Source organism: Pungitius pungitius, chromosome 14 (genome assembly GCF_949316345.1).
Source record: "Pungitius pungitius chromosome 14, fPunPun2.1, whole genome shotgun sequence".
Taxonomy (NCBI): Eukaryota; Metazoa; Chordata; class Actinopteri; order Perciformes; family Gasterosteidae; genus Pungitius; species Pungitius pungitius.
Genome location: NC_084913.1, coordinates 12589106 through 12609820, shown reverse-complemented (window position 1 = coordinate 12609820; position 20715 = coordinate 12589106). Strand labels below are relative to the sequence as shown.

Sequence of the window (20715 nt, the reverse complement as noted above, 5' to 3'; positions counted from 1 at the left end):
TACTTTGGTTCCTCTTTACATGGTTACCAGACTCCTTGTTGCTCCCCGTAGTACGAAACAGTTGTAAGATGTTTACCAATAGGACACGGCCGCAGTAGGCAGTAACATACGTGTTACCTTGGACTCCCTTCGGTTCCCCCTATTCATGTGTGGAATCTCATTGTTGGTGGGGACATCATTCAAGCTGGTGTTTTAAGGCCAGGGGAGGGCTCCTGATTCATTGGAGCTGTGTTTCGAGGCTTGGAGAAAGAGAGCGGCACTACGTCTTGTGGTGACAGCGAGCTTTGGTTAAAAGTCCCCGGGAGATTTTACAGAGTTGCGGGGCGAGGGCCAAAAGGCAGTGCAGCGGCAGAGAGGAGAGAAAGCAGAGGGACCGTCCTTGGAAGATGGCACCTGTCAGTTTGGTTTTTGCCTGGTTACTGTTCACCATGAGGATGGTCACCTCGGCAGTGTATCTGGAGTCTGAGGAGGAGGGTGAGCTCACACCTCACACAATCAAGTGTTAGGAAATAAATAACTACTTTGAGAGGAGAAAACGTAGTGTTTCATTAAGCAATGGAAAGCAATGTTTCAGATGGATGATAACCGGTTTGACATGGGCTTCTCCGGCTTCAAATCATTCATTAAAAAGTGATCATTTAATGCTCCAAGTCAACAACAGCACCAATATAATTTGCATTCAGGCCTTCAGCGGGAGTCAAATCAGATTAGATGCTCTTCTTAGGTCGAAGTAGCAAAATACAATTGCAAGTTAAAGTCCTGCTTTTAAAATCTTAATGTACAGAAGTATAGATGTTAAATATTGTTTGTTATCATTGATGCATTAACTGATAAGCAGCATTTGAATGTTGGAGCTGGTTGAATATAATTTGAACCATTACATGCTATTAGGGTACTAATATATAAAGTACACTATACTTTTAAGAATACAACAAACTGAATAAAGCTCAAAGTTATAAATATCTCCACCATTCTTTTACATTATTCAAGTTATTTTGGTTTTGCGAGGGATTTAATCTTTTATTTTTTCTGTTAGAGCTTAATGACACTGTCATTTGTACCAATGACCACATGGAGGTTGTTATTCCCAGTGAATTTTTCCTCAACAAAGTGCCTCCAGTTTATGTAAGTCAGCCCCAACAAATCCCAAAAGTATTTTTCTATTATTTCACAGATGTCCTAATATTTTTTAACCAATGATTAATTTGTTTTTTGTTTTGTTTGTTTAGGTTTGGGATTTGCATTTAAATGATCCCGAGTGCCGCGGCGTTGAGGTTGGAGAGGACTACGTTTTCAGCATCAAGACAAATCTCTCTGACTGTGGAACAATAATGGTATTTATCTTATTTTGAATTAAAGAACGTCTTAGTCCAGCCATGTCAGCAGGATTTAAAGAGTCTAACTAATCAAATATTGCACGTGAACTCAGACATTTAGAACAACCCTTAACAAAAGATAAAGACTAATTACACTTGGTATCTCCATTATTGACAACATTAAGACCCCCATGATAATAAATCAACTATTTTACGATGTCTTCGGTTGTCGTGGGAACTGGGCCCCAGAACAGTATCTTTTCACTGCCAAAAAAACGGAGCTACTTGAGACGATTTATTGCACTTTACATAACAGTAAAAGATATCTTGAATAAAACCAGACACTTTTTTTCTGCTGTGATGTGAATGTGGACTGAAGCTCTGTTCAGGCGGGGACTATGGAATTAGTTCAGAGCAAGTATAATAAGATGGACAGAGAAAGGCACATACTCCGAGCCCAGTCAGAAACTAGTGAAGAGAAAAGAAGGGGGTGGCATGCATTTCAAGAAAGAAAAGTAGTGTTGTTTCTTTTCCCTGCAGCAGTGTAGACCCTTATTCAGAGCCGCCTGAATGGCCTTGTGGTTCTAAATTAGCAGGATTCACATTTAAATTATTATTTGTTGATGTCATTGAATAGGAAAACAATAAATCATTGCCCAACTAGCCACTTAATTATTTCAAATCCAGCCACTCATTCATTTTGGAGAAGCGTAAATCCCTACTTCATCACACAAGTGTCCTTGAGTTGCTGACCTGGAATGCATGACGTTTTTTTTCTTCTTGTAAAGCAAGCTAAAGGTTAACACAGGCTTCGACTGGGAGGAAATCTCCCAGTGCTCCACCTCAGTAGTTTTACAAGGTTCTTTGCACAGCAGCTGAGAAAAATAAGGCCGCTGTGGATTAGATGGCTGTTGCTAAAGGAGAGGAATGCTATAGCTGTCATCTCGCTTTCACCTTGAAACTTTCAAACCCGCCTTCAAGAGAGGAAATTCAGGAATTGCAGGGTTTTAAAGGTAAGCCGTTTCTATTGAAACAAGGCAGTGTCCTCGGTCATGCTCCACAGTTCTGCATTTGTGAGGCACTAAGAATTAGGTCAGTGGTGCTAATAGGAGTGCGTTTACCGAGAGGTCGTAAAAGATGTCTCAAATGTTAGAGCTCAAGTCAATTCATCATCTGCACCCGACACGAGCACAGACAAGTTTCACTAAATCGACTATATTAGTGTTTTGGACTTTGTTAGACAAATAAAGCCATTTAAGGACATCCCCTTGGGTTTTAGGATATTTAATAATTTACATAAACCTAATTGAGCCATAATCAGAAAGTTGTTCAATGAATTACTTGATTACTTGTATGAGGATGTTTGAATGCCCAGTTTGGAATTAAAAGGTTGGAAAGCCATTGCTGTGTAATGTTTGGCCACCAGCTAGATGACTTTGGTCAGTGGGTCACCACCAGGATTGTTGAGCTGCAAGAGGGTTTGAAGGACCAAATTAAATGAAACATGTAAGGAGAGACACCCCATTGATATCAGATACCCGCTTTTTCCAAGCTCCCTTTCACTGAACATCCACGGCTAATTCTAGTAGCACAGTGGATATCTATTCTTGTCTTGGCAAAGGAAAACAATGTTGCACAAATAAATTGTATTTAACTTAATCATTGTAAATGGACTTATAGTATCCTTCTCTCTCCTTAGGCTTCAGATGATACACACATAATGTTCATGAACACTATACACAACAATGATTCAGACGTTATTACAAGGAACTATATCAACATAACATTTGTATGCCGCTACCCCATAAACTACCTGGTTCAACAACCCAACGGTCAAAACATGATAAGAGTTGATGTCAGGTGAGTGTTGAGTTTAATCTACTCCTGAGTGTTGTTGTTCTTGGGTTTGAACACGGCCCTCTAATCGTTGCTCATCTACAGAACCATCACTTTGAACACTGAGGATGGGAACTTTTCTGTGTCCATGATACTCTACAAGGACAAAGCGTTTGAGGACAGATGGACCACCGTCCCATCACTGACGTTGGATGACGACATCTATGTAAAAGTCTTCATGGTAAAGCCTTAAGTCAAACTAGATGACTTCAACTAAATACCTACATTGACGTGATGACTGTGCACGATTGAATCATGTTGAGCAATATTTGGAGTTTTGGATGATATGCCATGAAGGAATAATTGTAGCCCAGAGCTTGTGTACGCTGAGCATTGAAAAACACATTGAAGTATTCTTACTACTGAGAGCTATTTCTGGAGTAGATTAAGTGTGTTGTTTCACAACGTTAAGCAATTGGATGTTCCAAGCAATGGTGGGAATCCAACACTCCACACATGACCACAGAGTAATTTGAGAGCTGCTCCTGTTCTCTTCCGTGTTGTTATAACATATTGGTACAAGCTACAGCTGTTGTTTACTTACTATGAATCAGCAGTTTGTGGCACGAAAGGTCATGTAAAGGTTAAAAGAATAACTCAACTCTCTCTGTCTGACAGGTACCGGCTAACCTGAGGCTGCGTATGGAGAGATGCTGGGCTACTCCAACCAGTGATCCCTACAGCAATATTCAGTACACCTTCATCCGAGACAGGTAGACCCCAGATCACATAAAACAATGGAGAATTCTTATTCAATTTGAAAAATAGCAAGAAAAATAATGTCTTATAGTGCTATATGCGGCGAAGCTCGACCTTTTCTATCTAGCAGAAAAGATTAAAAAAAATAAAAAATAGGTTGCGATACTTTCTATTTGTTATGTTGAAACCTACTTATGGCATGTGTGCAATTTCCACACACACACACACACATATTAAAGGAGCAACGTTGAAATCTGAAATAAGAGAATTTGTTGCCGAGAGAACTGGCCAGACACTCTCAGAGTCTGGTCATGTGACTCCTGTCTGAGAGGCCACGTGCATTTCACTTCAACAGCTGTGCATGTCCTTGACAACCAGGCAGTATTTGGAACTGAGAGCAACAGGAGGGCTGTGAAATCCACAATGATTTCAAAATGCCACGGAGAAACTAGAACAAATCTCCGTTTCGCACCATGTTCGGTAACTTGAAATGTATTTACATGACTTCTAAGCTTTGCAATTGAGTTGAAATCTGTTTCTTGCAGTACAGTATGTGAGTCTCACTCCCGGGCCTCCTTGATTGTTTTGTCTCTCTTCCCGTAGCTGCCCGGTGTTGTCGAATGAACAGACCCTGAGTGTGCTGAAGAATGGTCAGGGTCCGGAGGCCACGTTCAGGATACAAATGTTCAAGTTTGTCGGCAGCTCTTACACCAACGTCTTCCTTCATTGCAATGTCCAGATCTGCCACAACACCGCGGGGCTGTGTCAACCTGTGAGTGACCTCGTGCAACCCCCATTCCCCAAACTGGTATTCAGAGGCCAGTTGGGACAAGTAGCCTGCTAAATGTGCAGCTCATGTCCCTGATCTGGACCCATTGGCCTCAAATTGTTTTTCCACCCATATGATCTCGAGTTGTCAAGCTCTGAGTCTAATTTGTATGTATGTGCACTACTTAACCTTGAGACTTGTGTTTTACTCTTTCATTTCCCAAACAGAACTGTTCCAGTGAAGTTGAATTAATCAGGACACGCAGAGACATCCCACTGTCCCATACAGTGTCTTATGGACCAATCAGGCGACTACTTGACAGTGAAAATCCCAGTCCGAGTAAGTTTAATATTGCTCTGATTCGGGATCTCAGAGCAATATTACATTCTCAGAGCAATATAGACATTCAAGATAAATGTTTGGAGTTTATACGCAAAGCGTGGTTTCACCTGTGTCCTTTTCTATTTAGATGGAGGCGGATTCCCTCACGTTGAGACTTTTGTCCTCGGAGGGCTGCTGGTCCTGTTGCTGCTGGTCACTGGAGTGTTTGGGAGGCTGTGGCTTCGCTCCAGACGTTTCTATCCGGCGCGGGAGGCGCAGCTCACTTTGTCCAACATTCACCACATCTCGGAGGTGGCCTCGTGAACCCGGGGATCACGAACGTTTTAGATCAAAGAAATAAACACAAAACAATAAACACATGTACAGGTGTGATTTGTGATTATAATAATGAACTTTCCTTTCTCGTCATAGAATTACTTTCCTGGGTAGTAAGAAACCCACTTAATAAAAGGTCTCCCTCAAGTGTTGGCTCATTTTTTTATCAAAAAGTGTCTATTCAAGTACCATTTTGAGGTTATTTCGTGTTTTTTTTCCATTTCATGCAATTCCTTTTATTTACGGTAATTAATTATATTTAAAGATCTAGGAAAAAGAATGTTGAATCGATTAAAAAAAAAAAAACACTGCCCAAGTCCGTGCTAATGAAGGGATGTAATTCTATGCAACAGTGGTGTGTTAAATCGTTTTAGTGACAATAGAACAGGTATGTGGCACAGAGGAAAAGGCTTCATCAAGCTTTTGATAACAGGGACACTTGATAATCATCAGCCGTTGCACTTCATCAACAACTATCTCATCCTTTATAAGTCATTTGAATTGCTTGGCAGGAGTCTGCAACCATAAATAACCGCACACGGACGTTTCACCAGTGATTAAATGTAAAACTGTCCTCGGGGTATTCCCCACTCTCAGTCTACTTTAGTGCCCTTTTATAGGTCATAAACCTAGCGACACGTACGTGATGACGTAGCATCGCGACGTCCCCCACCAGCCGGATCAACACCGACGCCGACTCTGAAGCAGCAGATGAACTCCCAGCCCAAGAACCAGCCACAGCCAGTTCGTATCAAGAGGACATCTGGACACACGTTTTACTGTTGGATCTTTATACAGCGGACGTTTTCACGTAGCTGATGTCGACTGGGCTGATAAAAGTAAAAGAAGTATATATTCAATTCCTCCGGAGAACCCCGCAACTCGGGTAAGCCGCTTCTTGAGGATGTCAGCTAACCGGCTAACTGAGTAGGCTAGCGAGGTTTAGCCGCTAATGCTAAGTGACTGGCCATGTTGTTGATGTTCTTGGGTTTTAACTTCAAACTTGTGTTGACTTTTGAGCTCACGTCTTTTTCCTGCGCTGTTATCCTGGAAACCCATTAACACAATATTTCAGACCGGTCGATGCTGTGACCACGCAGAATAAATAGCTGGGTTAATGGTTCGAGCCGGTTGTGTCCTTGTTTGTGTTTTTAGCTGTTTGCTAAGTTGCTTTCCTAATTTAACACTGTTTTGCTCACCGTGGCTGCTCAGACTTTGACATGACAATAGTTCGTAGTCCAGCAGGGTTTTGCGGGTTCGGACTAGAACTATAGAGGCTCTTCAAAGGTTAGCCCTTTTAGCCAGCATTTGTTATCCTGCAAATACCTTCACACAAGTAACACTTACCAAATAAGCCCGAGGCTCATTACTCAGAGGCTTTACAAAAGTTGAAATTCTTCTTTTGAGGCAAAGTTCTCAGAGCCAAAAGGAGAGAGGTTACCTAGTCACGAAAGAATCGGCGTCAACACGTGTTGTGAAAGATTACGGGACAGTCTTAACGTTTAGTAAACACGCAGAGAAAGAACACGTGTGAGACACAGTTACAGAATAGTTTGGTATGTGGGTTGCAATATTGTTCATGGGATCATGTGACGTCATCATGCTGTTGTTGTTTATGGCTAGCATTTAGTTTCTCAACAAGTGTGAAGTAACCCTTATTGTTGACTTTTCAGGGGTTGAACTGCTTTATCCTGCTAGATCTAGTTGGGCAAGGAGCAACACACGGAACATGGAGGGCCTGCACTCCCACTGCCTCAAGTGCTTCAACAGAAGATGCATGCTGAGACCAGAGGCCGGCGTGTGCTGCACCCTCATCTGCTGCCCTCTGGTCTGCGGGGCAGTTTTTCACTCCTGCAAACAAGAGGAACACCGCCTGCTGTGCCCGTATGAACGGCTGGCGTGCCTCAACAGCGGATTTGGCTGCCCGTTCACTATCCCGAGGATCAGGATGGCAAAGCACCTGGCCACGTGTCCGGCCAGTATAGTGTGCTGCACCATGGAGTGGAATCGCTGGCCCGTGAGCTACTCTGACCGCAAGTCCTATGAAAACTTGAGCAAAGACTTTGACGAGGTGGAGCAGCTAGACATGGCCTTGGCTCTGCAGGATCAGAGGATGCTGTTGGAGTCCCTGAGAGTCACCACCAACGTGTCAAAGAATAGCGATAAAGCAGCAAATGAAAGCGATAAAATGGCCACCGCGTCGAGTCTGCCAGAGACAGTGTTGGGTACCGCAACAGTGGAAATGGAGGAAGTGCCCTATAGTGGCTTATACAGAGCTTCAATGGAGACAAGCAGAAGTTTAGCAGCGGCCTTGGACATCCTCAGCAATGGCAAGGACATTGGGGTTATTGTTGGAAATTTGAATGGCGAAGAGACAGGGAAAAATGAACCGCTCCAAAATGGTGATGGTCATGTCGCGGAGGGTGGGAAGAATGTAGATATGCAAGGGAGCGACTCTGATTCAGAGTGTGAGCTCGGAGCGGTGGGCGGTGTGGATTGTGCAGTCGAGACTGATAGACAGGATGAGGCCACCGGCTGGGGAGAAGGAAATGATTTTGTGGAGTTGTTTTTTGAAGAGAAGGACAACATTGTCGAGGAGACGATAAATGACTCCAACCAGGTCTGGCCGGAGTTGCCTCAGGATTACATGCCGGTTGTAGCGCTGGAACCTCCTGTGCCACAACAAGCACCGGTCCCACATCCGATGCCTTTCCTGCTGTCCGAGCACGTGAGGAATAACTTCTTACAACAGTTGCCTACTGAACTCCGGTACAGGTGTTTGGAGCGTAAGCTGCAGAACGTGGAAGTGCTTCGAGGGATGAATATGTTTACGTTCAACGGACGCCGGGCGCTGCTGTCGGACCCGTACCTGTTTCGAGCAAAGATGGAGGACAAGTCGGTAGACACGTCGGATCTTGAAGTAGCAGACGACCCCATGGGCCTCCACGGCATCGATCTCATCACTGCGGCGTTGCTCTTCTGCCTGGGCGACTCTCCGGGGGGGAGAGGAATCTCGGACAGCAGGTTTGTCGACGGCTACCACATTGACTTCGGCACCCAGACGTTCTCCTTCCCGTCGGCCATTCTGGCCACCAACACCATGGTGGGAGACATCGCTTCAGCCTCAGCCTGCGATCACGCCAGCCCGCAGCTCTCCAATCCGAGCCCCTTCCACACCCTCAGGCTGGACCTGGTGCTCGAATGCGTGGCTCGATACCAAACCAAGCAGCGCTCCATGTTCACGTTTGTGTGTGGGCAGCTATTCCGGCGAGATGAGTTCTCTTCTCATTTCAAAAATGTTCACGGGGATATTCACGCGGGACTCAATGGCTGGATGGAGCAACGTTGCCCCTTGGCCTACTACGGCTGCACCTACTCCCAGCGGCGATTCTGCCCGTCCGTACAGGGCTTCAGAATCATTCACGACCGGCACCTCGGCTCCTTCGGGGTCAAGCCGGGTTTGCCCTTGAACGCTGGGGAAAACCTTCCAAAAAAAACCCGGCGCCTTGGCTCCCGGTGCGATCAGTTCAGCAATCTTCCATTCGAAGTGTTGCAGCATGCAGCAAGTTTCCTGGACAGCTTTAGCTTGTGCCAACTGTCCAGGGTGTCCCGCACCATGAGGGACGTGTGCGCCAGTCTGCTTCAGATGCGCGGCATGGTCGTCCTGCTGTGGGAGAAGAAGCGGCGTGCCGACGGGTCTCCTACATGGCAGATCACCGACAAGGTTGGTTGATTTTTATTGCCATTTAGGCAGAAGTTTGATAACTGGCTTCTGTCTTTCTTTTCTGAGGAACTATGTTATAACTGTATATTTTCACAGCATGAGAAGTAGTTGATCCACTCTCTCTTGTTTGTCGTTCAGGTGTGGCGATTCAGCACGGCCTTTGGCACGGTGAACGAGTGGAAGTTCGCCAACATCGCCAGCATGGCCGACCACCTCAAGAAGTGCCAGTTCAATAAGGTTGCCCGGCGGGAAGAGGCGATCCCTCTGCCGTGCATGTGCTTCACCAGAGAGCTCACAAAGGAAGGAAGGTGTTTACGCTCAGTTCTCAAACCGGTAGCCTAAGGGATTCTGAAAGATGAAGACATCTTTTGGACTTTTCGGAGACCATTAGAACTCAAAAACCTGTGCATTTCCCTCCAGTGTTTACAGACGTACGTCTCTTTCTGCCTCAAAAGCAAGTCCTGGTTGAAACTTTGGATTGTGTTTTGCCCTTTGCCTCACGTTTGAAATAATCTTCACTGTGAGTGGCTGACGTGCTTATCACAGATCAGGATCGTAAACCAGCTAAAAAAAAGGCTTGCATTCTAATGGATTTATTAACACCAGTGTACTAAGTTTTACCTTCATCTGCTCTGACATGAAAAAACAGATGTAGATTTTTATTTACAGTACTGCGCTACAAAGGAGGTAAGAGTACAGCCTTAACTTATGATACTTGATTTTGTAGGCACGAGGTTGAACATCTCTGTGAGATTTACTCTTTTCTTGCACGGTTTTATATTTTTTCCTGATACCCAGAGTGACCACATGTGTTCTGCTTTGAGCTTAGTCTACATTTAAGACCAAACATCTGTGGTAAGCAACTTCACTGGATTTTGTTTCCAATGTGAGTGTTGATTTTTGTTCACAAGCACGTATCATCACGTTTGCCGTTTTTTAAATGCAGGGTGGTCCGGCACATTATAGCAGTAAGAGGATGCGGTCCATCCTCCTTTTATCTTATCTCACCTCTGACTAATGGGCCGTCATGTTAGGCGGGTGGCAGATGAGGCGACACTACTCACCAGCCAAAAGGTTTTAGCTGTGGTTGGTTTGTTCCACCAGCAACATTTAACCAGCAATCGTGTGACGGTTTTACACAAAAACAAATGTAGCAAATAAAATGATGAATGTACTCGATGAATAAAAGAATCCATCAGTGACTGAGGAGCTCGGTTTGCCTCCCTTGGCGTCAGACCTCATAAAACCCTGCAGGACAGGTAATGAACGGGCGGTAATGAGCACCACTAATTGTGTTAGTTTTCATTATTTATCATGGTTGTTGGTTGATTTTGTCATTACACGTCCACTGTTCAAATGTGTTGGCGTCTCAGGGTCGTAGCGTGAAGCTTTGTCGCGCAGCACATGCCGCGTGGCCGTCAAGACCAGCTGACTCGTCAGCTGGTGGATTATTACGGGGTCTAAGGAGGCCGCACTGGTGAGCCGCTCAGTATTCTAACAACATTACAGTGTTTTTCAGTGCGGGGCGACCGGATGACACGTTGGCCGTCCATCCGTGTCGTGTTTTTAACGGCGCACCTGGAACAGGCAGCAGAAAAGCTGCGTTCTGTGAGGCGATCACACTTTAAAACACAATTTAGAAACACGGTCTAAGGAAACACATTTGGCTCAATTATGTCAACATGTTTTGCAATGTGCATTGGAGATTTTTTGACAGTATCACTGTAAAAGTAAGCAATTACTGCTAAGAAACGGTTCTAATACTTTGAAGGAATTTGATGTTTTTTTTTTATTTTAAAGATATTTTTGAAGTTTGATGTAAAGCCCAAAAGACGACAACTAAGCTGTGTTTTTACTCTGTCCATATCAATGTTTGTTTTATTTCTTTTGTACAGGTACTGTTATTTGAAGAAAAAAAATAATTTGCCTCCTATCTAGATTTGAATTGCACATGAATGCATGTACTGTACAATTTGAATTATAAGGCTGATCTTTGCCTAAGTACCAGAATTTCCCTCCCACATGTTTTGCATTAGAGTTTGACACCTTTGTAAATGAACAGTTTGTCAGTGAAGTGCATTTTCATAACATTTTTTTAAACTTGTCATATTAAACAATCGTCCTCAGCCAGATCTGGTTGCATGTCGTCGTTCTTTGGGTTGGGTGGGTGGAGTCGAGTGGATGACCTAAACATTAAATTAGTCTTTAGTTCTTTTTGTAATGTATTGTGCTTTGTTTTCACTCTTTGTTTTCACTGCTGAAGTGTGTTTTTCACTACAATATGCCAGCCTCATTTGTTTGACTTTGAGTATTTTAATAAACAGGATCTCCATTTTTAAATGTTTTGGGATTTATTTTATTTTTATAGATCACATGCTTCACATGGCTTGGTTTGAACATTAATCATCAACAAAAGGTTTTACATAACTGTTAATAGTACCAGTTGTAGGAAGGTAGCTGTGACATTTCATTAAGAAAAAAGCAAGGAGTTCTCACACACTGGATTCAAGTTTGCAGAACTTTAAGAACCCTTTTATGACCAATAGTGAGGGATGAATTAATATAAAAATTCATGACTACCTTACAATTAAATCATAGAGACAAATAACATAATACATAAGTTGTTAAACCTTTTAGAATAATTGAGCAGAAATTAAGGGCTTTATATTCTATTGTGCATTTTATCAAGGCCTCCCTATAATTGTTTTTGTGTTGTTTGGATTGTGGTTTCTATCTTCACCACTAGGTGGCACCAGATCCATGATCTCCCCATAACGGATGAGCAGGTTTCTCTGAAGACGGAAATGTTAGTCAACACCCTCCGCTGTGACCGATCAACATGTGGCTTGCTTTGGGCTCATTTTAATGTAAATACACTTGCTAAATTGGGGTAAAAAAAAATTCAAGCAGAACTTAACAATCACGTGAAATCTTGTGACACAGAAACAATGAATACACATTTTTCCAACTATTTCAGTTGAAATGAAATGCCAATGTTCATCTTGTTCTATTACAACTAAACAAACACATTAAACCGTTATCTTGTGGTGGAAGTATGGTCGTTGGGTAAGTTGTGTTTACATTTGGACCAGGATATTCATTTAAAGGTTGAATTGATGGTGAGACATGCTTCCTATTATTTACCCCAAAAAAGATTATTGCAAAAAAGGAACCCAATGTCATAGTCTTGCTTACCTGCAGTGGCCTCGCAGAATCTCTCCAGTAACCCTCGCTGTGTTAATTGTCTGCAGGTGGGACTCGATTAGCTCATTAGCATTGGGCAACTTTTATGCACCTGTTCCAACGATATGTATCGTTCAATGAATCCCAATCATGATGAAGTACATATGGGTCCAATTAGTGCATGTGAACAAATTAATTGTGACATAAGCCTACGTATTTGACGTTAGTCACATCATTTCCATTAAAATGTTATCTAGAATCGCCACACTGCCATCCTGATTTACAAAGTGTGAAATAACATTAGTGAAAATACATCGTTGTACCGTCATGGCATGAGAGTCCAGTCATGCTTAATGCTTTACTGAAAGTAATGCTTCCAGTAAATTGACACCACAAAGCACTCAGTGGTGACAGTCATTGCATTGAAACTGTGAAAACACCCACTGGTGTGACAGTGCATGTAGGCGGCGGTATGGAGAATAACAATGCCCTCTAAGGTTCTTTCTACTCACTGGTGGCAACTGGGAATCCCCCAGTGGTTGATGGCATTGACATTTTCAATTTGGCTACGACTACATCTATAAATAAGACCGGCCTGCTGTGCAAACAGAGAGAACTCTGACTGGATTCCCATTCTCTACCGAGCAAACGCTCATGTACACATTGATTCAGCTTCGTTTCGTATGGAACAATCTGAACAAAACTGCCCCGTAAAGCAAATCTGACTCATTGCGAGTGTGTGTCTGGGATATGTTCAGTGGGTGGGAGGGGGGGGGGGGGTGAGGGAAATGACAGGAAAGCTTCAAGATGACACAGTTTAATGTCTGAAAAGTGGAGGCATTACACAGCGTGTTGTCTTTCCTGTGAAGCAACAGGTCTTGAGAAACCTCAAAGCCGGGCCTGAAGCCGGTGATAAGTGCACAGAACATGCGGATGGCTGACACGTCGTTGCACGCTCCATACCAATCTATCTTGCCCCCACAGGCCAACCACAAGAGCTACTTCCTAGCTAGTTTCCTAAGACTTGTTAAGTAATAGCTGCAGTGTGAAACAGACATACTGACAGTTTCCGTTACCAAAGCAGCTACATTCAGGCTGCGTATATATACACTACTTAAATGTTTTACATAGCATTACAGCAGAAAATTATAGGCTGAGGGTTACTCATTATATTGTAGATGTCTCTACAGTAATCATGCTCACATTCTTAGCAACCATCAGGAAATGTAACCGCCATTTGTATATCTATGTTGGTTGTGTGGTTTGAAATAAGGGTCCTTTTCTCAGAACGGCTGTGAACTCCACTAGCGCGTCACGGCTTCATTTCACTTCAATAAATACATAAACTAAAAACTAAAGCAATTGTTATCTTATGCATAGGAAGCTAAACTGAAGCCAAATGAGAAAATAACACTGGTGCCGTCTCACTTGCAGCAAGGGCAGCAACAACAGAAGAGTTTTCTGCATGGATTGTTTTTCTGGTATTTCACAGCCTTCTTGATGTGAGCGGTGGCCTTGACAACATAGTCCTGAGTCGCATCGACGTTGGCTTCTATGTTGTCCAGCATGCAGCCCTGCTCCTCCACCAGCTGGGCCATCTGCGAGAAGAGCTCATGGATGTCCCTGATGCGGCCCTCCAGCTCCAGCAGCTCCTTGTGCCGGGTCTCGATCTCGCTGAGAGCAGATCTGGCAGTCCTCCCCTCCAGCAGGAGGTTATCGGAGAAGACGTTCCACTTGCCCGTCTCGATCATCTCGTCGATCTGCTCCCTGCTCACCTCCTTGCCCATGATCTCCGCTTGCCTCTGGATGCGAGTTTTACAGTTCTCCCTCTGGACCATCTCCGCCTCGTTGTACTCTGATATGGCGTCGTGGAAGGCGCTGGTTAGAGACACGCACTGGGCACGCGCCATGCGGGCCACAGCGGACGCGGGGCCGTGCTCCTCCTCCTGCTCCTTGCTCAGCTTCCTGATCCTTTCCAGCCGAGCGTAAATGGCGTCGCCCCTGGCCTTGATTTCCCGCCCGAGCGCGTTGGAGTCCCGTTTGATGCTGCTGAACCTCCGGACGGACGTGAGGAACCTGGTGTTCTGCTTCCCGAGGCGCTTCACGTCCAGCTTGAGCAGCTGCATGTCCTTCCTCATGGCCTGGGCCTCCTTGTAGATGTTGTCCATCACGTCCTCTCCCTGGAACACGATGGCCTGTTGGCCCAGCTCCTCATCCTCGCTGGTGTTGTCGGGGTTCTCGCAACCCTCTGCTAAATGATTGGAGGTGATGGTCTCCAGCTCACACAGTCGGTCCCTCATCTCACCTGCAAGAGGAGTCAGGAGCCTTTACTGACCTCTACTCATCAGACAAATGGACATTTTTGAAACAGTTTATTCACTTGGTGATGGAGGATCACCCGTGCGTTACAAAACGGCAAGTCAACTCAGCACAAAGTCTGTAAACAGAGGTCATCAGCTCTGTCTACAGGTTACCCAATCCACAAAGCACCCCTAGATATCACATATAGACATAGGAGCACATTTTATCTTGTTTGTTTAATCCGTACCAAAACAAAGTGTAGATAAAACAGACCTGATTTTTTCAGAAATTGACTCAATTTGAACTCTAAGCTGGTGTTTATTTTGTCCCAATCTTGTCAGTGTTAAATCAACACTCAAAGAAGTGTTAGCAATTTAACTCGGAATGTGTCAAAATGAATCTGCTCAGTGTTGAATACAACGTCATTTAGCTGATGCTTTAATCAAAAGCAACTTATGTTGCATTTGTAACACATGGAGTTTACATTTCAGCCCAGGGAGAAATTCAGGGTTCGGTGTATTGCTCAGGGACACTTTGACATGGAACATGGGTAAGACAGGGTTCAAACCAACAACCCTGTGGTTCCTGGTGCACCCTCACATATCCATGCACCACATTACATGGAGTTAAGCCTGATACCAAGAAGTGTGACACTGTACAGTTACGTTTCAATCCTATCAAAGAGTTCATTTAACTCTACTAAGTGTTGCAAATGAATCTGATCTTGACACTGGAAAATGACTCAAGCTCTTTTGTACAATTGACTCTGTAAGAGTTGAATCTTTTTGCAGTGTGATTTCAACTATGCACTTCAACACCGAAAAATTAACTCTAAGGATTTTGCTGTGTAGAGGCCTCAAGAAGTTACTGGCCCCAACAAAAAATAGTCCAACAATAAATAAAACAAGAATAATCAATAGACTAATAGACTAAAACGTTCAGTATAGTAAAGCTTTGTGTTGTTTTCTGTCTTATACCATATTTCACAAACTCTCAGATTCCATTTTGACCACTGAAGCTGTGAAGCTAAAACTGGCTCCACCTTCAATCAGCTACACATCATGATTCTGCTTTCACACTTGCATACTATTAACAATCCACAGATATAAAATACGATAACACTACACAGCAATCAGCCATGGTCTCCTTTCTTTGGCAGATTGAGTACTTACTTTACTATACCACAATAATATACTTTTTAAACTTTAAGTACAGTTTGCTGATTAAAAAAGCTGCTGTGCCTCTACTGACTTTAACTTGTAATGTCGTCCAACCAAAATGTAAAAAGTCTGAATACTTCTTGCTCCGCCACATTTGTCCTATTTTATTGGAAGACTTCAAGCCATTTAGATTTTGACAAACGTCATGTTACATTTACATCTAATCATTTTAGGAAAATATGGGCACATTTAAATAATTACCATAGATATGTGTTTATTGTTCTTTGGCACTTTATTATATCAGAATGTATTATTTAACATTCTAAATATATTAATTTGTGTTTTGTCAAAGGGCAAAATGACCCTGTAATTACTTTGTATTTGGAACACTTTTTAATATTTAACTTTATATAAAGAAAATGTTACCTTAATAGTTATTATTCTAGAGGTATTGTTCAAGTTTGACCTGAAGAGGAAACTGGTTACTTCCTCAGATGGGACTTTCATGCCATTTAATGACAACGTCGACTCAAAGCTCAATAATTTCTCATCTAGACGAACTGTTACTTTAATGTGACGCTAAACAAGTTGTGTTTATGGCAAGAAACCACACGGATGAAACCGGTAAGGATGTGCGGTGAAGCGAGAGAATTCTCCACCCAACAACCTGCGGGTATGAAATGAGCACGCGGTCCTTTAAGACCCCTTATTTCTTAGTGTTTATAATTCAGCGACACAATACGACATAACGCGCACAAAGTCCACGTACCTTGGTGGCAGCGTGTCCTCCGCTGGTCCTTCTGTTACAGCCGCTGAAGAACAACAAGAAGGCGCCACCACGGAAACACTCATTTCCTCTTTTTCTTTACGTTATGTGTTGTATTTCAACATATAGTCAGATAATCCTCGGTCTCCTCGCAGTCACGCGCGCGCACACACACGCGCGCGCGCACACACATTACACTGACACAACATGATGCGAGTACCAACGCGGAAGATCACGCGCACGCACACGTTTAACACACACCCATCTCTGACTCCAGGAAGGAGGCAACCATCGCGCGTTTTGGGTTTAAAGTGTTAAGAATGTTCCAAAAGAAGGACTAAATACCACAGGTTACAGTACCAGACTCATCAGTAAAATGCACTTTATGTGTAAGCACATCATGTTGTTATGTGGTGCATATTACAAGGTGGGAGCACAGTGTAATATGTTTAATATTTAACAATGCACTACATTTCATCAGTGTATGTGTTTCACAGGTAAACTTTTAAATCAAAGAAACATACAAACAACATTGGAGTTGGATTGGCTTGATGCGTACAGGTACCATGCGGTCAAGCTGCTCCCACAGCAGCTCCACGGGGGTGAGATGTGGTGACTGCGCTGGGTCTCCATTACAGACAGCAGACCAGCGGCCTGCTTCTTCCCTAAATAGTTCTTGATAGTTTGGAGGTGTGCTTTGGGTCTTTGTCCTGTTGTGGGAGGAAATCTGCTCCAATCAAGCGTTGTCAACCAGGTAGGGCATGGCGTTGCAAAATGGAGTGATCGCCTTCCTTATTTAATCTCCCACTTTACCAGCACCATAGAGGCCCCAGACCGTCACATCACCTCCACCGTGGTGGACAGATGGCGTCTCACAAATATTTTTCTGTGTGATTCAAACACCTCAAACTTTTGTGTCCATAACACTTTTTTCCAAACTTTTTTTCTGTCCAATGGCTGCGTTCTTTTTCCCATATCAATCTTTTCTTTTTATTGGCCAGTCTCAGATTTGGCTTTTCCTTTGCCCCCCTGAAGGCCAGCATCCCGGAGTCGCTTCTTCACTGTAGACGTTGACACTGGCGTTTTGCGGGTACCGTTTAGAGAAGCTGCCAGTTGAGGACATCAAAGAGACTCTAGTATCCGTGCCTTCTTGCTGAGTTGTGCACAGGGGCCTCACACTTCTCTTTCTACTCTGGTAAGAGCCTGTTTGTGCTGTTCTCTGGAGGGAGTAGTTCACACCGTTGTAGTAAATTTTCATTTTCATTTTCATTTCTTCTGCGTTTTTTCGAAACGTCTGGCGAGTCTCACATGAAAGTTGTGAGAGTATAATCAAACCCACAAATGTGATGCTCCAGATACTCAACTAGCTCAAAGCAAGGCCAGTTTTATAGCTTCTTTCACCAGCATAACTGTTTTCAGCTGTGCTAACATAATGGCACAAGGGTTTTCTAATCATCCATTAGTCTTTAGGCCATTAGCAAACACAATTAGACCATTAGAACACTGGAGTGATAGTGGCTGGAAACGGGCCTCTATACACCGAGAATAGTCATTTACCACATTAACAATGTATATAGTGTATTTTTGATTAATGTAATGTTATCTTCATTACATTTTCATTTTTCATTGAAAAATCATGAAATTTCTAAGTGACCACAAATCTTTGAAAGGTAGTGTATGTTATGCAAATAATTGTATTGGAGTAGAAAGTACTAAACATTTCCCTCTGACTTCTGGCAGAGGAGACGTGTGAAGTAGCATGAAAGGAAAGATACATCAAATTTAAATATGTCCTCCTTATTTGAGCGACTTTACATTCCAGCAATAAGCTTCCAAACATTTGTCACTCGAACTTCATCGGCAGATGGAGCCTCAGTTGTCATGGTTACTCTCTTTCCAGCACTTTAAGTACATCATTTCCATCTTGACTTAAAGATTTAAAATAACACAACATCATTTCTATATGATCCAAAGCTCCAGAACAGGTGGCCCTATGCTAACGGTGCCTCATGCCAGATGTTATGAGTTCACCAGATCGAACAGCTGTTTGCTCATAAGGGTGGTTGCAAACTGCTAACTGCTGATTGTTTGTAACTCACAAACTATGTTCAACTGTGTCGTTGTGGCTCAACGCACACCCAGAGCCTCTCTCTTTCCGCTGGATCCAAGGTTAATCAAAAGCTCCAGAACAGCCATCAAGTGGAGCTTGTGGTGCGATCAAAACAGAATTTTTGAAGATACAGATAATTTGTGCCTTCATTTATTGTACTTTCGGGTTTGTGGTGCAGCTTTAAACACAACCGGAGCATCAGAGAACCAGATGTACTGGAGGGCCGGAGGAGGGAGCCACTGACCCTCATTAGACCTAAATGTTAAAATAGAAAGCAGCAACAAAGCAGCTTCTTGAAGGGATTGTTTTTTTGAAAGGTTCTCGCTCTGTCCAGCTGCACCACGGCCTCCTGAACCTTCACTTCTGCATTTTCTAAGTTCTTCTGGATGTTGTCCGCGGCTAACCCGTGCTCCTCTGTGAGCACAGCCACGTCCAGAAACAGCTCCTGGATCCCCTGGATCCTCTTCTCCAGCTCCAGCAGCTCCTCCTGCCGACTCTGGATCTGCAGCAGAGCGGATCGAGCCGTTTTGCCAATCGCCTGCGCGCCGAACGCGTTCAACTCCCCGCTGTCCATCATCTCCTCCACCTCCTGCGCGCTGACCTCCCTGTCCATCACCTCCATCTGCCTGCGGATGTGCCGCTTGCAGGCCTCCCTGTGGCTCACCTCGGCGTCACTGTAGCTGGCCATCACCTGCCGCAGAGCGCCGCTGAGATACTGGCGCTGTGTGCGTGCGACGCGTGCCGCGGGGTCAAAGGTGCCTCGCTGGGCCTCCAGCTCCCGTCTGAGCGCGTTCATCATGTGCAGGCGCTGCAGCACAGCCTCTCCCCTGCGCTTCACGTCCATCCCGATGTTAGTGGAGTCCGGCTCTGACGCCGGGAGGTGTGCGGTCTGTTCCAAGGACCGGTGGTTCACATCTTTCAGCTCGCTGACGTCCTTCTCGATCTGCTGGATCTCCAGACGTATCTCCCGGGCGTCCTGCAGGACGCGGCCCAGGTCCTCGTCGGGATGCGCTGCGGCTGCATGCTCTGACAAGTAGTCCAGTTGCACCACGCTGAAGCCCTCATGGTCAGTCTGCACCTGGTGGAGGTGACTCAGCCTGTCTCTCATGGCTGAAAGGACGAAGAGAGAAAAAAGGTTCGGATTTAGTTCTGTATAAGAATCACGCTGTCCTGTTTAAAATCTAGAGCAGTGATTCTGACACTTAAAGGTTAAGACTTTTTAGGGTCCAGATATAAATTTGAGAGGAAAACACAGATTAGATATAAGATATAAGATATACAAACTACACCAGAGACATAAAAAGGAGTGAATGTGACAAACAAGCTTCTACTTGTTGTGGTGAATCCTGAGCCTGAATGAAGACATCGACGGTCCGTTTCAAGAAGCGGGTTTAGTGTAAACTCAGAGTTTGTTAACCCTGAGATGAGGGAAACTCTGGGTTGTCTGTTTCAGAAAGAGATGAGTCGCTATGGTAACAGAGCCTGTGAACCCAACCTGGTCGGGAACAGGTTTTCTTTCACAGGCTCCTCCCCCTGACAGCAGCCAGCCAATGACAGCGCTCTTTCATTTCCTCATTCATTCATACTCTGAATCAGGCGGATTTTAGCGCAGTTTCCACATATGAACAAAAGAAGATCTCTGTTACGTTAAAGACTAAAGTGTTTTCTAGAACATGGCATGTCCTTTTCTGGACGATCCCGTGGTTTTACTTCGCAGGGTGTTAAACGTCGGGAGAGATTATTGAGGCCCCGATCACGTGGACCCGAGCAGCAGTTTTCTCCCACGTGTCTCTGTCTTTTGCTGCAGTAGCGTGTTGCTTTTGTTTCTAATTACGTTTCAAACTCGCCGTACGCTTGGGGGTGGGGGTGACGTATGCCGACCGGTTGTTTGTGGTCGTTGCCATGGTGAAGCCTAGTATCATGGCTCCATTCATGCTGCCTTCATACTGGGGCATAAAGGCTCTATGCGCTTAACTCTGAGTCCACCTACTCCGAGCTCATTGAGCCAACTCTGAAACCCCAAACTCCGAGTTTCTCTTCTCAGGGTAAATCATCTCAGAGTTTAGGGTTTGTTAAACCTGCTACTTGAAACGGAGCCCAGGCCTGGAGGCAGTCATGCACACACCAATCAGAA

At 44.2% G+C, this 20715-nt stretch overlaps 4 protein-coding genes across 4 annotated transcripts; 2 read left to right on the top strand and 2 right to left on the bottom strand.

Annotated features, from left to right (window-relative positions):
- Positions 1-66: 66 nt before the first annotated feature.
- Positions 67-5484, top strand: si:dkeyp-110a12.4 (pancreatic secretory granule membrane major glycoprotein GP2). The gene is made up of 9 exons (XM_037486776.2): positions 67-474; positions 1037-1125; positions 1230-1334; positions 3016-3176; positions 3258-3393; positions 3831-3925; positions 4515-4683; positions 4908-5019; positions 5150-5484. Exons 1-9 carry the CDS (start codon positions 387-389, stop codon positions 5323-5325), a joined length of 1131 nt encoding a protein of 376 aa, XP_037342673.1. The 5' UTR covers positions 67-386; the 3' UTR covers positions 5326-5484.
- Positions 5485-6019: 535 nt separating this feature from the next.
- On the top strand, positions 6020-11191 carry fbxo30a (F-box protein 30a). Its single transcript, XM_037486761.2, has 3 exons — positions 6020-6223; positions 7011-9061; positions 9200-11191. The coding sequence occupies exons 2-3, from the start codon at positions 7067-7069 to the stop codon at positions 9401-9403; spliced, it is 2199 nt and encodes a 732-aa protein (XP_037342658.2). The 5' UTR covers positions 6020-6223; positions 7011-7066; the 3' UTR covers positions 9404-11191.
- Positions 11192-13003: 1812 nt separating this feature from the next.
- stx11a (syntaxin 11a) lies at positions 13004-16663 on the bottom strand. Its single transcript, XM_037486777.2, has 2 exons — positions 16475-16663; positions 13004-14549 (listed from the first exon to the last, which is right to left on the bottom strand). The coding sequence occupies exon 2, from the start codon at positions 14542-14544 to the stop codon at positions 13669-13671; it is 876 nt and encodes a 291-aa protein (XP_037342674.1). The 5' UTR covers positions 14545-14549; positions 16475-16663; the 3' UTR covers positions 13004-13668.
- Positions 16664-18634: 1971 nt separating this feature from the next.
- On the bottom strand, positions 18635-20485 carry LOC119227903 (syntaxin-11-like). Its single transcript, XM_037487093.2, has 2 exons — positions 20434-20485; positions 18635-19691 (listed from the first exon to the last, which is right to left on the bottom strand). Exons 1-2 carry the CDS (start codon positions 20483-20485, stop codon positions 18844-18846), a joined length of 900 nt encoding a protein of 299 aa, XP_037342990.2. The 3' UTR covers positions 18635-18843.
- Positions 20486-20715: the final 230 nt, after the last annotated feature.

Bases quoted from the DNA above. Each gene is read 5' to 3' on its own strand.
- si:dkeyp-110a12.4 (XM_037486776.2), top strand. From the start codon at position 387: ATGGCACCTGTCAGTTTGGTTTTTGCCTGGTTACTGTTCACCATGAGG. The intron at 1,126-1,229 runs GTAAGTCAGCCC...TTGTTTGTTTAG, and splicing joins ACAAAGTGCCTCCAGTTTAT to GTTTGGGATTTGCATTTAAA. The intron at 3,394-3,830 runs GTAAAGCCTTAA...TCTGTCTGACAG, and splicing joins TCTATGTAAAAGTCTTCATG to GTACCGGCTAACCTGAGGCT.
- fbxo30a (XM_037486761.2), top strand. From the start codon at position 7,067: ATGGAGGGCCTGCACTCCCACTGCCTCAAGTGCTTCAACAGAAGATGC. The intron at 9,062-9,199 runs GTTGGTTGATTT...TTTGTCGTTCAG, and splicing joins CATGGCAGATCACCGACAAG to GTGTGGCGATTCAGCACGGC.
- stx11a (XM_037486777.2), bottom strand. From the start codon at position 14,544: ATGAGGGACCGACTGTGTGAGCTGGAGACCATCACCTCCAATCATTTA.
- LOC119227903 (XM_037487093.2), bottom strand. From the start codon at position 20,485: ATGGCAACGACCACAAACAACCGGTCGGCATACGTCACCCCCACCCCC. The intron at 19,692-20,433 runs GTACGGCGAGTT...TCGTCCTTTCAG, and splicing joins CGTCACCCCCACCCCCAAGC to CCATGAGAGACAGGCTGAGT.